General features: G+C 30.7%; 2 protein-coding genes across 2 annotated transcripts; one reads left to right on the top strand and one right to left on the bottom strand.

The window, feature by feature from the left end:
• Nucleotides 1–753: 753 nt before the first annotated feature.
• Nucleotides 754–9,011, top strand: LOC132950655 (dystroglycan 1). The gene is made up of 17 exons (XM_061022177.1): nucleotides 754–999; nucleotides 1,089–1,202; nucleotides 1,525–1,702; nucleotides 3,117–3,308; nucleotides 3,378–3,506; nucleotides 3,559–3,681; nucleotides 3,760–3,915; nucleotides 3,973–4,251; nucleotides 4,323–4,442; nucleotides 4,512–4,738; nucleotides 4,797–4,934; nucleotides 4,999–5,377; nucleotides 5,440–5,646; nucleotides 5,737–5,907; nucleotides 6,036–6,347; nucleotides 6,982–7,344; nucleotides 7,663–9,011. Exons 3-17 carry the CDS (start codon nucleotides 1,532–1,534, stop codon nucleotides 7,909–7,911), a joined length of 3,216 nt encoding a protein of 1,071 aa, XP_060878160.1. The 5' UTR covers nucleotides 754–999; nucleotides 1,089–1,202; nucleotides 1,525–1,531; the 3' UTR covers nucleotides 7,912–9,011.
• A 1,985-nt stretch (nucleotides 9,012–10,996) lies between these two features.
• Nucleotides 10,997–12,719, bottom strand: LOC132950322 (G-patch domain and KOW motifs-containing protein homolog 1). The gene is made up of 2 exons (XM_061021727.1): nucleotides 12,627–12,719; nucleotides 10,997–12,550 (listed from the first exon to the last, which is right to left on the bottom strand). Exon 2 carries the CDS (start codon nucleotides 12,311–12,313, stop codon nucleotides 11,276–11,278), a length of 1,038 nt encoding a protein of 345 aa, XP_060877710.1. The 5' UTR covers nucleotides 12,314–12,550; nucleotides 12,627–12,719; the 3' UTR covers nucleotides 10,997–11,275.
• Between the last annotated feature and the right edge of the window lie 1,135 nt (nucleotides 12,720–13,854).

Genomic DNA, 13,854 nt, shown 5'->3' with positions numbered 1-13,854 from the left:
TTACAATACCTATTGGATATTCACTCGATTTCTCATGTAGCGGTTTTGTTATTTTATTGTTATTCAAAAACGTAAATAGGTTATATTTAAATTACTTTATTCACAACTGACAATAATATCACCAATATTATACTTAGTAATATCATAGGCTGACTGACTGTTTTCTCTAAGAATCGTTTTTCTTATACAATGAAATCATATTAACATTGAATTCAAATTTAACACCATCCATTACAGTGACCCACTTGTAACCTTCTGTACAGCAGAGCGACACCCACTTGCCCACCTTTTTTTTTATGTCTGTGTACACGATAAGTAGTTGAAATAATGGTTCGATTTTCAACTTCAGTTCCCGATGGGAAAGTGAATCTAGTTGGTGCATTGGAAAGGTCAAAATCCCATATTCCTATTAGTGTTCAAAAGTACCGAGAAAAACAACATAAAAATTAAGGAAAACGGGAATCTTTACGCAAACACGGTTTACGACAAAATCGATTTTGGTCTTTGCCTTTTGGTGCGATACTCCTATAAACGGTTTGAGAAATTCAAAACGAGTGTCGAGTACTAATATAGTGTATTACGATTTGCGGTATGTCACGCGCCATCTAGGAGCCTTGGTCGGCGACATAGGCGGTATTCGGACGGGAAGAACACTGATATTGATGTCTGACAGAATAATATGTGGTGATGACCATGATACAATTTTGTCATGGAGGTGGTAATATTAATATAATTATTATCATTGTCTGAGACTCTGGAGCTGATGATATTATATTATGGTAAATACTAAATCAGTCTTTGAGTCTTCCCCACTCGCATCTTCCCACACACGCTTCGCCGTCGCCTTGCTCACTGCCGCCTCCTCATAACCGACGACCGTACAGACTATAATTTATTATACAGTCCGTAGTCCGTACTGGTATTCCGCCGCGGCGCTGCAGTGACCGCACACACGTCGAACGCACAGTCGCCAGTCACGGTGTCCGTTTTTACTTTTATGTACGTCATATTATTATTATCATTATTATCATTACTTATTATTATGTTATTGCTGTCGTGTATTAATACATATTTTATCATGCCATTAGGATCGTGAATTAGAGAAAATAAACCTCCAGGACATCAGCCGCCACACATCGGCCCGACTCGACACCAATTTGACAGCACGCGATTTCGCGTTCAAATAATATCGCACGGAAATAGTAAGTAACGACGGGACGGTTTGATTTCAACTGTTCCCGGGTCCCGGACGCCCGCCGAACCACCGACCGGCCGGCCGGACGCCCTGAATCCCATCGGAGGGTACCACGACGGCCAGTTGTTTGCGCCCCCGTGTGGGTGTGCGGTGAGTTTATTCACGTCCCCCCACCCACCCACGGGCCAGTGCCCCGTTGGACCATCTGTCGCGCCCGCCGCCGACTGCCCACGCACACAACTGGCCGACCCGTTGCCTTTTTTTTGTCTTGCCATGTAACATGTTTTTTACTTTCATTGATTTGACCGACGTTTTATGTTTGGCTCTAGTGTCCAAATGAAGAGTCTAGCTGCTATTGTATTTCTATTGTGTCTGGCGTCCGCGCACAAGTCCGCCGACGTCAAGCATAAATGGTGGAGTATTCCGGAACCCGTGGCCACTGTTGGCAAGTTATTTTACTTCAAAATTCCTCATGACTCAGTCGTCGACAACACCAGTCCCATCGACGTAAGTCTGTTTTACTTAGCTGTATAAATATTGTATTGATTTTACTCGGACTATTAAAATGTCCCAAAACTTTCGAAAAAAAAATTCATATTGGGTATAGGTACAATATATTTAGGAACTTGTTCGTACCTAACTTTTGTTTTCTAGATATCCCTGCAATTTAGAAAGCTATTAAAAAGTATATTTAAACGCTAGATAGCAAAAATTCTTATTTAGGTAAATTACAAATCATTGTTTCATAGACAAATTTTACTAAAAATAATCTTTATATTCTAAGTACCCTATACAAATGAACTAACCATATTGTTGAAATGTAGATAGTTAACTATATTACAATTACTTGATAATTATAATATGAATTAAATTAAAATTGTTCTCAAATAATATCAGTTTTTTTTATCTTTTTCAATATGCCCAACAACTTTCTACTAGAACACTGTCACAATATGCAACAGATTTTAATTTGTCTAACTATCAAACGTTAGTACTAATCATTAATCAATAAATTTTTAATTGGACAAATATCTAAATTATCTACCAAGATCAATTATGTGTCCTGTTAGATCTGTTTTATTAGCACAAATATATTTTCTTATATTATTATACATGTCTATTCTATAAAAAAATTATTTTAATATTTTATATGCTTGTTACAATATTCTCAGTAATTAAAAATTATTGAATCTAGGTTATCATACTTATTTTTATGATTTTATAATGTTATATACTATAAAGCATCAGGTTACACTTTACAAACTTACAAAATTATTATTTGTTTAAATGTTGATAACATATGACACCAAATAATTGTTAATTCATTGTTTATTCGTTAATTCTGAAATAATTATGCTTTATCATTTAATCTAAATTATGTATTTATTTATATGTGCATACAATTTGTTTAAAAGAACACATGACAAATTCAATTATATATTAATGTGAAGAATTATTTTATGACATCTATACAAAACTAATTACAAGATACTATTTTAAAATATATTTTGGGAGATTTTATGCATTGAAGTGCTTTTGATTATTTGTTGTCACATTTCAACTTCTTAATTATTATCAATCAATATAAAAATTTACATACCTACCACAGAAACATTTTAATATTTAAATACGAGGAAGAAGTGTATTTAGAATATTTTAACTAACCAAATTGTAATAAATAATAATATTACCTAATATGTAGGTACCAGATTTTACCTATTAAAAAAATATGAATTTGTTATTGAAGTTAAGTTTCATGTTTGTTATTGAAAATTATAGAACTACCTACCAGTTCCTACTTAATTACAAAGAATTATCTTTTTTTTTATTTTAAATTATTGCAATAAACAATTTATAATATTAATATATTAGAAACTAATATCTATTATATTAAAAATATTTTTATTATTTTTTTGCTTAGTTTTTGGGTCAAGATGGTGGTGGTCTTCCAAGTTGGCTAGTTCAAGGTAAGGGTGAGCTTGAAGGAATACCTGGACCTGAAGATGTTCGTGATCATTTGTTGGTAAGAGCCGGAGACAAAAATCGTCGAATGGTTTCTGATGTAGCTTATATCAGAGTTGCGCCCCTGAAATGGAAAAATGTTCGAAATAATGTTAGTATGATACTATACATTCTACCATAAATAATAAACATATTAAATGACACTTAAATGTTTTAACAGAAACGATGTAAAAATACTGAAGATTCTATTTTACTATGCCTTGTTATTGGTATGAATTTTAAAAGTATACAACCTTTACAGAGACTTATTGCACTAAAAAATTTGGCAGGATTTTTGAGTCTTCCTCAAGTAAGAATAACTTTGTTCAAATGTTTAATTGTTACTAATTCAATTTTCTTAGGATGCTGTGTTATTAGTGCCTCAAGAAAGTGTATCTTCTTGGTTAATTGACTATTTAGTAACATCTGAACGCCAATCCCACAAAAAACATCAATTTAATGATACATCGTTTGTCCTTTGGGAGGTAAGAAATTATAGTATACAGTTTTATGTTACAGCATAATAAGCAAAATGTACTAAAAATAATACCAATGGCTTTAAGGTTGGCTGTGGAGGTGATATTTTACAAGAACATATTGATCATGTACGGCAAATGCAGAGTAATACAGTTGATGGAACATTGTCTGAGGTATTGCAGTTACCAGTCACTAGTTGGAGACTGGTAAATTCATTAAACCCTTTACGAGGCCGTCGTCAGGTAATATTTATTTCTATTTGAATGGTATTGAGATTATATTTGATTATATTTGTTTAGGTGATGATGACAGGTGCAAAACAAGCCGCAAATTCGGAAAACACCGCTGAATTAGATGACAATGATGATAGTTTAACCAGAAATCTTAATACTCCACCTGATAATGATGATGATGATGAAGAAGATGAAATTGTTCCTGATACTAGACAAACAATTATTGAACCATCTCCAGTATATATACCTCATGGTTATGACATCAACCATTATCATAGACATCACCGTAGAGATGAATCTGTACTGAATATCCCAAAAGACGTTATTGACTCGACACCTGTTCAAGTAAATAATTTAAATACACTTGCTTTTTAATGAATTTAAATTACATTTTTTTTATGTATATTGAATTGTAGAATATGAAATTATCTCCAACTCTTGATTTAAGTGGAGCCATTGGACCTTTTGAAAACATTCAGCCAACACCTTCATTCTACGAGCAAAAGTCTTCCACTCCTACTACCCAAGAATTATCTGTATGTTACATATACAATTGTTTTTATACATCATTGTCAATCAATCTTTAAAATTAATTTTATTTGTAGGAATCTGTAGGTATGGGTGATTCGTATGATGTAACAAGTATACCAGATGATAATATATCTACTGAAACTCCTAACCTTGTGACAGACAAGATAAAAGATCTAATTAATGAGAATTCTGTTAGTACTTCAACTACTATAACCACAACAAATAGGGAAAATCCTAACACATCACCAATAATTAAACATAAGTTACCTAAACTTGCTATTACTGCTGGCAAACCATTAAAGTAAGAAGTTAATACAAAAAGTCTTATCATATATTTTAAATCTTAATTATGATGTCAGGTATCCCATTCCCAACAATATATTCTATGATGCTGAAGATGGAGATGCAAAACACTTAAAATTAGCCCTTTTGAATACCGATCCAGCTCTATTATCATGGGTCGAGTTTGATGCTGAAAAACAAATCTTACTTGCTTTGTATGTTGCTAAAAAAATATTTAAATTTATTATGTACTATTTTTTTTATACTTAAACTGTATAGACCTTTGGAAGATCATGTATCAAAATGGGAAGTGGTAATTGAAGCAAAAGATTCTGGGAACCTGACTGTTAACAATACATTAGAACTGGTAGTCCAACAGTTACCTCACTTACGTGCCATTAATCATCAGTTAACACTACAAATGCGCTTAAAACAAGACTCATTAGCGTGGATTCATCCAGTTAGTTGGAGTTTGGATATTATTGACAGAATCAGTACAATTTACTCAACTGAAGTTAAAGACATCACAGTCTTAGACTGGCCAAGAGTCTCTATTTTAGCTGCCAATAAGGATAAACATAGCATTCAGTTTACCTGGACCAATGATACATTGCCGCGTGAAGTCTGTCCTAATGGACAAATAACTCAAATTTTAGGAGTATGTTTGTTAAAGTTAATTTTCCAATTGTTTATATAATTTAAATTATTTATTTACTATAGATTTTAAAACCAGAAAAAGGTGGTAAAATGAAATCTGGAAAATATTTTGGTTCTTCAGTTGTTTTGGAAGATGTTAGCTGGCAAGGATTGGGTAATTGTGCTTCAACATCATTTATTTCGAGTCAAAATTATCAACCTGTGTTGCGCAATCCAGTTGATCTTATCAATGCAACTTATGGACAGCTATTATCTTATGTTGTACCAGAGGTAATAAATAATTTGCACACATTATATTTATTTTACTTTGTATTTAGTAATTATATTTTATTTGTAAAACTATTTAATTTTAATTTTTAGGATACATTTTATGACCCTGAAGATGGTTCTTCACGTAGATTGAAATTGTCATTAATGACTATTGATCGTACACAAGTTCCTGCAAACAGCTGGTTACAATTTGACACTAAAAATCAAGAGTTCTATGGCATTCCATTGTGGGGTGACAAAAGCTTTTCTGAATATCAACTTGTAAGTTAAATTTAATTTTGAGTTTTAAGACCAATTTTAACCTAATACCTATAAGGTTAAATTTTGTACTTATTCATGAGTTGTTTTAAGATAAAAACCTTATAAAATATATTTGTTTTGTGGTTTAGATTTGTACCGATAGAGAGGGTAGATCAAATCATGATAGTCTAGTAGTATCTATACGCAATACAACTAAGCCTTTGCCATCAGCTGAATTCGATATGATATTCAAAACTCCAGAATTCAAAGAATTCAATAATTCAGCTAAACTTAAAAAAATATTTGTTGAACGTGTAGCTAATCTTTTTAGAGATAAAAATACCGCTAACATTGTTATTCTTGGAGTCAGCTCAGTAAATGGTATGACAATGGTGACATGGTACAATAAGACATTAGAAATTGATCGATGTGATGAAGAAAAAGTTCTACAACTAAGACAAGTATGTTATTTTTACTAAACTGTGTGAAGTAAATTCTTTAAACCTTCTGCTAAAATTTAAAATAACAACTCAAGGAATTTAATAACAATACAAGTCAACTCTCGGTTACTAAGTTCATGATGAGAGGGAGGGGAAATTTGAGTTATCAAAATATTAATGTGTTATTGTGATTTTAAGGGGAATTTTATTTGTTCTAGATATCGAGAATTTTGAGTTATCAAGGTTCAAGTTACCGAGAGTCTACTGTAGTAATAAATAAATATATTGTCGTAACATTAACACTACTTCACACGAGAAATGCCTTCTCCTGGAATCCTCGTGCATCGAGGTCCATAGTGTTCTGAGTGTTTTAGCGTACCTATAAGTAGTGTGTCGATTTGACAATCATGCTGATCTATTTGTTTCATAATGCCGACACACTATTTACGTGTGTTAGTTGTGATGTTCTCGTTTTCGGTTGCTTATTAATGATTGTAGTATGCTAAATTGCAGTATGATGTTATACATTGATATTATAACACTTAAATTTCCAGCAACTATCATATCTTGGGCGTAGCTAAAAATTATATTTATTTTAATTTTAACATGCTAATCATGATGTTTAAAATATGATTTAATGTATTTTCACATTTAGATCTTATTGAATGAAGATGAAAAGTTATCTGAAAATGTAACAAAAAATATGAAACCATCATTTAATGTAGTTGGAGCACACGTTACGCCTTCTGGAATGTGTGAAGGTGGATTTACAGAATTTCGACCACCAAAAACACCCATCAATGTTACACCTCGCGATGACAATATTATGCTTTTATTCGATAAATCAGAACAGTATTTTTCGACATTTATTATTCCAGCAATCATAATTTTAGCTATGATGCTGTTTGCTGGATTATTAGCTTGTTTATTGTATCGCCGAAGACCATCATCAAAGTTAAGAATTGGTGATGATGAAAGACAAAGTTTCCGAAGTCGTGGTATTCCAGTTATTTTCCAAGTACGAATTACCCTCATAATTTTCTTACATTATGCTAGGTATAATAATTTGTGATTAACTATAAATAATTTTGTTGTTTATTAACAAAAATGTACTTTTATAATTTTTGATGAAAAACAGTAAACAAATAAATAGTATTAATCTAATCCTGCTTATAGTGAAAAACAAATTTGAAATTATATTTATGTCTATTTTATAGTAACTGAAGAGTTATTTTTCTAAATGACACAAATTTTTATTTTTAGTGATTCTATAATAATAATCTGATAGATGATTAACATATTCTGTAATATTTGACAAACTTTTTTTGTACAATAGGATGAGTTGGATGAAAGACTTGAGCCCACAAATAAAACACCAATAATCATGAGAGAAGAAAAGCCGCCTTTACCACCACCTGAATATCAAAGATCACCACCAATGGCCACCACAGCTTTACTAGCCGATACAGAAGATTCACCATATCAGCCTCCACCACCACCTTTCTCAAATGTTGGCTCCAATCATAGGTCAAAACCGTCATCAACTCCATCATATCGCAAGCCCCCACCTTACGTTCCTCCTTAACAAGTCTGATTCTAAATTAGTTTTTAAATTGGTCTTTTACATCAATTTGACTGAACAATTCCTTTTAGTCATTAATTTAAACTTTTTAATGAAGTTATTATTATTTTTCAAATATTATTAACAAACAAAAATAATGTTCACAATAACATTATCATAATAATTTTTTTATTTATTTTACAATCAATTATTATTGAATGCCTTTTAGCAATAACAATTATTATTTTCATAGTAATCAGTATATTTTTTCTATAATTGTGAGTAATTTTTTTAATGATTTTTTCAGGTGTTAGACATTAGTGTAATATAATATTATGTGAAGTAAGCATTTATTATTTATTTTACCGTTCATAATTTCTCCAAACCCTCGCTTATTGTTCTATGTACAGATGGAAGTTTGTGTAACAATTATTCATAAATAATTAAAATTATACAACTTTATATTCTACATAGTAAATGTATTATTTTTTTTACGTTTGGAATGTTTTTTTTATTATCAAGTTTTTTTTTTTATCCAATTTATTGATATTATTACTATTAAGACAAACAACATAATTGTCCTGCCTCTTTTATCATATTTTGTAAATATTAGTTTAATCTGTGGTTTAATATTATTATAATACATTGACAGGTTTAACAATACAAATTGTCATAAAAATAAAATAAAAATATTTTGTTAGTTTTGAGAATTTTGTTTTCACTAAACCATGACCAAAATAATAATGTATATATATATTACATTAAACTCTATGGGGTAGACTTATTTATTTTTTGTTATTCAACTAACATAGGTATTGTAAGCAATAGTATTGAAGAAAAATTGTTTTTACCTAAAGGCTTCTAAGTAATTTATTAGATAGCAGCTTTGGCGTGTAAATGTGTATTATTGTACTTAAAACAATTATTATTGTGGAGATGTCAGAGGATTTTACATCATCTAGTATGTTTAGTTAACTAAAATTATTATTTTTGTTTTTTTTATCTATTAGAGAATATTGTAAATTGTAATAGATAATATTATAGTAATCATTATTGTTAAACAATGTGTTGAAAATTATAAGCATTATCAGTGGTGATACAAATAAATAAGAAAATTTCTTTTATGTGTTATTTTGATTAATGGATAAAAACTTTTACAGTTGTGTTCACACTTTGGTTGCCTTACCTTATCCGTCCAACGTTAAAAACCCGAAATAAGAAAACTAGTTAGCATAAACCGATGACGTTGACACTGGATACCACTGGGGTCTGACAGTTCTTTTACCTACTAAATTTTAATATAGTCTTAGATGATTATATCATAATATTGCAATAGCTTTACCAATATTATTACCACAATATACTGTATATACTAATTTACTATTATAAAACTACATAGGCTCAATTTGTGTTACGTTTATGAGGGTGCTGGATTTAACCAAAGTGGTCCATATGGGAGGGGGCTAAAAATAAACCACAAATTAAACCTTATTTCGTGAAATAAACTAATTATTTAGAATAATAAAGAAAATATTACATAATTTTATTAAGTATAAATGCAGTATAAAATAAATTTAAGAAAATTAAGGTACCTACCTTATTTTAGACTGTTCAGAAAATCTGCATCTAGGATAGGTAATATGACCTTGATTCCCCAAAAATAATATTATGTCAATAAGCATACCAATTTAGGTACGATTTTGTCCACCTGTTCCTAATAGCCGCTACACCAAACGCTCATAAAAATTTGATGATGCTATTAAAAATGTGTGGGTGTTAAGCACATCTAAGTAGGTAGTCGAAATAAAGCTTTGATTTCCAACTTCAGTATTTTGTTCGATGGGAAAGTGAATCTAGTTGGAGCATTTGAGAGGTCAAAATTTAAAATTCTCAATAATTTTCAAAAGCGCCGGGAATAATAAAAAAAAAAAAATTAAGGAAAATCTTATTTTTATGCAAAATCGGACAAAATCCATAGATAAATGCAATTTACACTGCAATTTATACACCATTAAATTTTTTAAATAATTTGAACTACAATTTTTTTTTTTTTTTTTTCTATAAATGTCAATAAAATGTTATTTGTTTGGTCAAAAAGCTTGAAAATACAACGCTCCTAATATATTGTTACAATAAAAGTATTAAAAATATAGTCACAATTTTTTTTTATAATCATTTAAAGTTTGAATTTTGAGAAAATGTATCAAATTAAAAATGATATTGTAGCTGTAAAATGTTTAAAATATTCAACTTAAATATAAGTATTTATAAAAAATATAAAACAGTTTTTTTATAGTTATTTTATGTATTCTACGAAGAAGAACAATTTTAGTTTTGTTTTATTTTAAAAATATTATTCGTTGGCATTTGAAACTTCTTAAGTATATTATTATTTATTATATACAAATATAATAGTAAACAAATAATAATAATTCAACCTGCTACCGTATCAATAATAACAATATAAATATAATATAAAATATCCTAGGCTAACAAACCGTTTCTGCTCAGAATCATTTTTCGTATACAATTATTTAATATCATTGAATTCAAATTGAACACCATCCTTTACAGTGACCCACTTGTAACCTTCTGTCTTATATTTTGTGCTTCTGTACAGCAGAGCGACTTCCATAGGCGTAAATAGTGTTTGAAAATTGGAGGGGCTGTAGATCAGGTCTATACTTGATACTCTTATGGTGCTTTTAAATTATAGTAATAAAATCATTACCTACACACCTCCAGCCCCCACCCCCTATTTGTGCCTTTTGTGATTTCCACTTCCCGCAATTTTTTCTTTCGTGTTATCGACGACACTGCCAGAACTGCTTGCGCATTACGTCGACAATGAAACCTATACCTATAGACTCCAGTTACGCCAATCAAGATCATAAATAAAATAAAAGTTATTCAAACATTTGCTCAAAATTTGTTGGTTATTGGAGGTGATTCTACAAAATATATAAGATAATTATAAAAAGCATAAGAAATAACTCTTTAGTCTCACACCCAAATAGCGGTGAACGGGGGTTGTGTGCCACCTACAGTTAACATATTATTATTTCAGCTAAAAAATATGTTTTACCCAACAACAAGAAGTTAAAAAATAGATCTGCAAAGAAATATTTTAATTTGTAACGGATGTCAAATGATGTTTATTTAATTACAATTAGTAGTTGACTTATAACTAATTTATTTAATACTTTAAACAATAATTTTGTCATAATTATTATTTAATTTACTGCAGCAAAGTAACAGAAGGTATCTGTCTGAACATTGTAAAAAATAAAAATATACAATAATTATCAATAAAATGAATTTACAAAAAAATAAATAACATTAGTAATTAGTACCTAATTAATAACTAATCTATAATTCTGAATATATATTATGATGAAGACTTTTTGTGTTTATATTTTTTATGTTTATTGTGATTAGATTTATGTTTTCTATGTGGTGATTTGGAATGTTTGCTTTTTTTCGTTTTATGGTGTCTAGATCGATGATCACTGTAAATGTCTTCTTTAATTATTTTTTCACGGTGATTGGATTGGTCTTCACTGTTGTTCGATTTAGTTTTACCCTCGTGGTATTCTTTATACTGTTTTATATTAATCACATTACAATTCTTATCATAGTCACTTTTGGTAACTAAATTAAATAAATTTTCGCTTACATTTTCCAATTCACCAGTACGTGAAACTTTCACAATTACTCTTGAGGATAATTCATCAAAGCCACAAACTTGTCCATACTGGCCATTTAGTTTCCCAATTATAAATTGTACAAAAGACCCTTGTTTGAGTTTTAGTTCTTCTTCGGAACTCTGTGTTTTTTGAACAGATTTAATTAATTTATCAGCGCCTAAACCCATTCCTTTGGACCTAATCTCTGGCAGACTAGCAGCAATTATTTGAGAATTTTTACCAACACCTTTGGTAGGTTTCCAACCCATACCTCGAAGCATAGCTAATCCAAATTTATCGATAGGTATACTTTCATAATCTTCGGGCGTAGACATCTCCATCCCTTCCTGAGGATCGATTATCAATGGTACTTCAACTATTTTTGTATTATCTTCTTCTTCTTCTTCTTCTTCTTCTCCTTCGCCTCCTTCTCTTTTTTTACAGCCCTTTAATATTGCCTGTACAGCCATTTCTTCAAGTGTTGACGCTCCGTTTTCTTGCAGTTTGTTTGGTATTGAGCTTACAACTTCCTTTGTTGGTAGTCGCTGTCTAACTGACTTTGGCATAGTTATAACTAATTCATTTTCAACCTTTTCCACTACTCCAGCAACTATGATTGATTTCTCTTCGACGCATTCAATAAACTGAACTGCTTTCTCTGTTTTTGGAAGTATAGGAATTACCTTAGGTTTAGATATTTGTTTGAACGAAAAAGATATTTTTTTTGTATCTTCTTCCATTGTAACTAATTATTACTATACCGAATAATCACTAAATACGACAAAAATCAACAGTTAACGAGCAACACGATTTGTTTATAATGTTTATACGTACGTTAACGAAATAACGAAGACGATTGACGAGCGTTTGATAAACCACACGAAGTGTTAAACAGTAAACAAAAGATAATGTTGATAAGTGATAACTGATAACACAGGACCACGGCAGCTACAACAACAGCCTACAGAGCTGCAGACCTGTAGATAGATTATAGAACATTACATATTATAACAATTTCGGTTTTATTTGAAAAAAAAAACGTTGTACACTTACCTAATAATATTTGAAAATATTGTCTCTACTTCTTAGCCTGAATGAGGAGTACAAAACTTTGCAGTAACTCAAAAACGAATCAGTGGCGCAGTTACGGGGTGGGAGGGATTTAGATGATGTCGTATCCCCCCACCATCACAATGACATTTATTTTTAACTGGCGAACCATATTTTTGTAGATACTTATTATTGTTATATTCTATGTTATTAAGTATTTATTGGTAATAATGTAATATATTTTATAGAAACAACAAATAAAAACCCAAATCGCCTACTAAGGTATGCAAGTAAGATAATATTACTTCGTAATAAACACTAATTGAATACTACACAAGTATATTTAAATAATGCAGTTTAGTTCTATTTTTCGGTTTTTTTTCGGAAACCTACCTATATAGCAAAATTATATTTTCAAAATATTGTGGAAATATTGTCAAATGTTGGGGGTAAATGTTTCAATTCCCCCCCCCCCCCCTCAAACATAACCAAATTACGCCACTGAAACGAATAACCGTAGAAACTTGAAACTTTCACAAAAAGTTCATATAAATATAGGTTAGGTTAGGTATTATTCGACTCTTTTGCAATATGACCTATGTAGATGAGTTTACCAAATTAATGGTGTGATCTAAATAATATTTCAAATAACTCCTCTACGGGCTCTATATGCAAAGTTGTCTCATTTAGCCGCCAAAGAAATAAACCTACGATCACATATAAAATAAATGGTTTCGAATTACAAACTTCTTCTATCATTAATGATCTGGCCATCTGGCGCTTCTGTTTTCTTCTACAGACTTGACATAGATACTATTCATAGTAAAGCCTTCCGTGCTATTGGCTTTTTAAAACGAAACTTCCCCGATTTTGAAGACACTTAATGTCTTAAAGTACTATACTGCTCTCTTGTTAGGTCAATTTTAGAATTGTCATCAGTGATATGGAACCCCAAACAAAAAACCTAATAGGGGATAAGCTGGATAAAATTCAACGGCACTTTCCAAGAGTATATAGGCTATATGGAGGCTATATGGATTTAGGTCTTGACCAATTGGCTTCCAGGCGGTTAGGTCCAGTGATGTCGCTTTCATATATAAACTAATAATTAATAACAAAAAAATCGTGTCCTGAGTTTTTAAAAAGAATAAACTTTAAAGTACCATCCTTTAATTCAAGAAATCAGTATCCCATTTTGGATCCCAGTTGCGCTAATAATAAGTTCAGCTCA

Source organism: Metopolophium dirhodum, chromosome 8, assembly GCF_019925205.1.
Source record: "Metopolophium dirhodum isolate CAU chromosome 8, ASM1992520v1, whole genome shotgun sequence".
Taxonomy (NCBI): Eukaryota; Metazoa; Arthropoda; class Insecta; order Hemiptera; family Aphididae; genus Metopolophium; species Metopolophium dirhodum.
The sequence above is the reverse complement of the archived record's forward strand: the minus strand, read 5'-3'. Positions and strand labels throughout refer to the sequence as shown.

Excerpts from the sequence above, each read along its gene's own strand:
- LOC132950655 (XM_061022177.1), top strand. The coding sequence starts at position 1,532 with ATGAAGAGTCTAGCTGCTATTGTATTTCTATTGTGTCTGGCGTCCGCG. Across the intron at positions 3,916-3,972 it reads CTTTACGAGGCCGTCGTCAG|GTGATGATGACAGGTGCAAA; the intron begins GTAATATTTATT and ends ATATTTGTTTAG. Across the intron at positions 6,348-6,981 it reads AAGTTCTACAACTAAGACAA|ATCTTATTGAATGAAGATGA; the intron begins GTATGTTATTTT and ends TTTCACATTTAG.
- LOC132950322 (XM_061021727.1), bottom strand. The coding sequence starts at position 12,313 with ATGGAAGAAGATACAAAAAAAATATCTTTTTCGTTCAAACAAATATCT.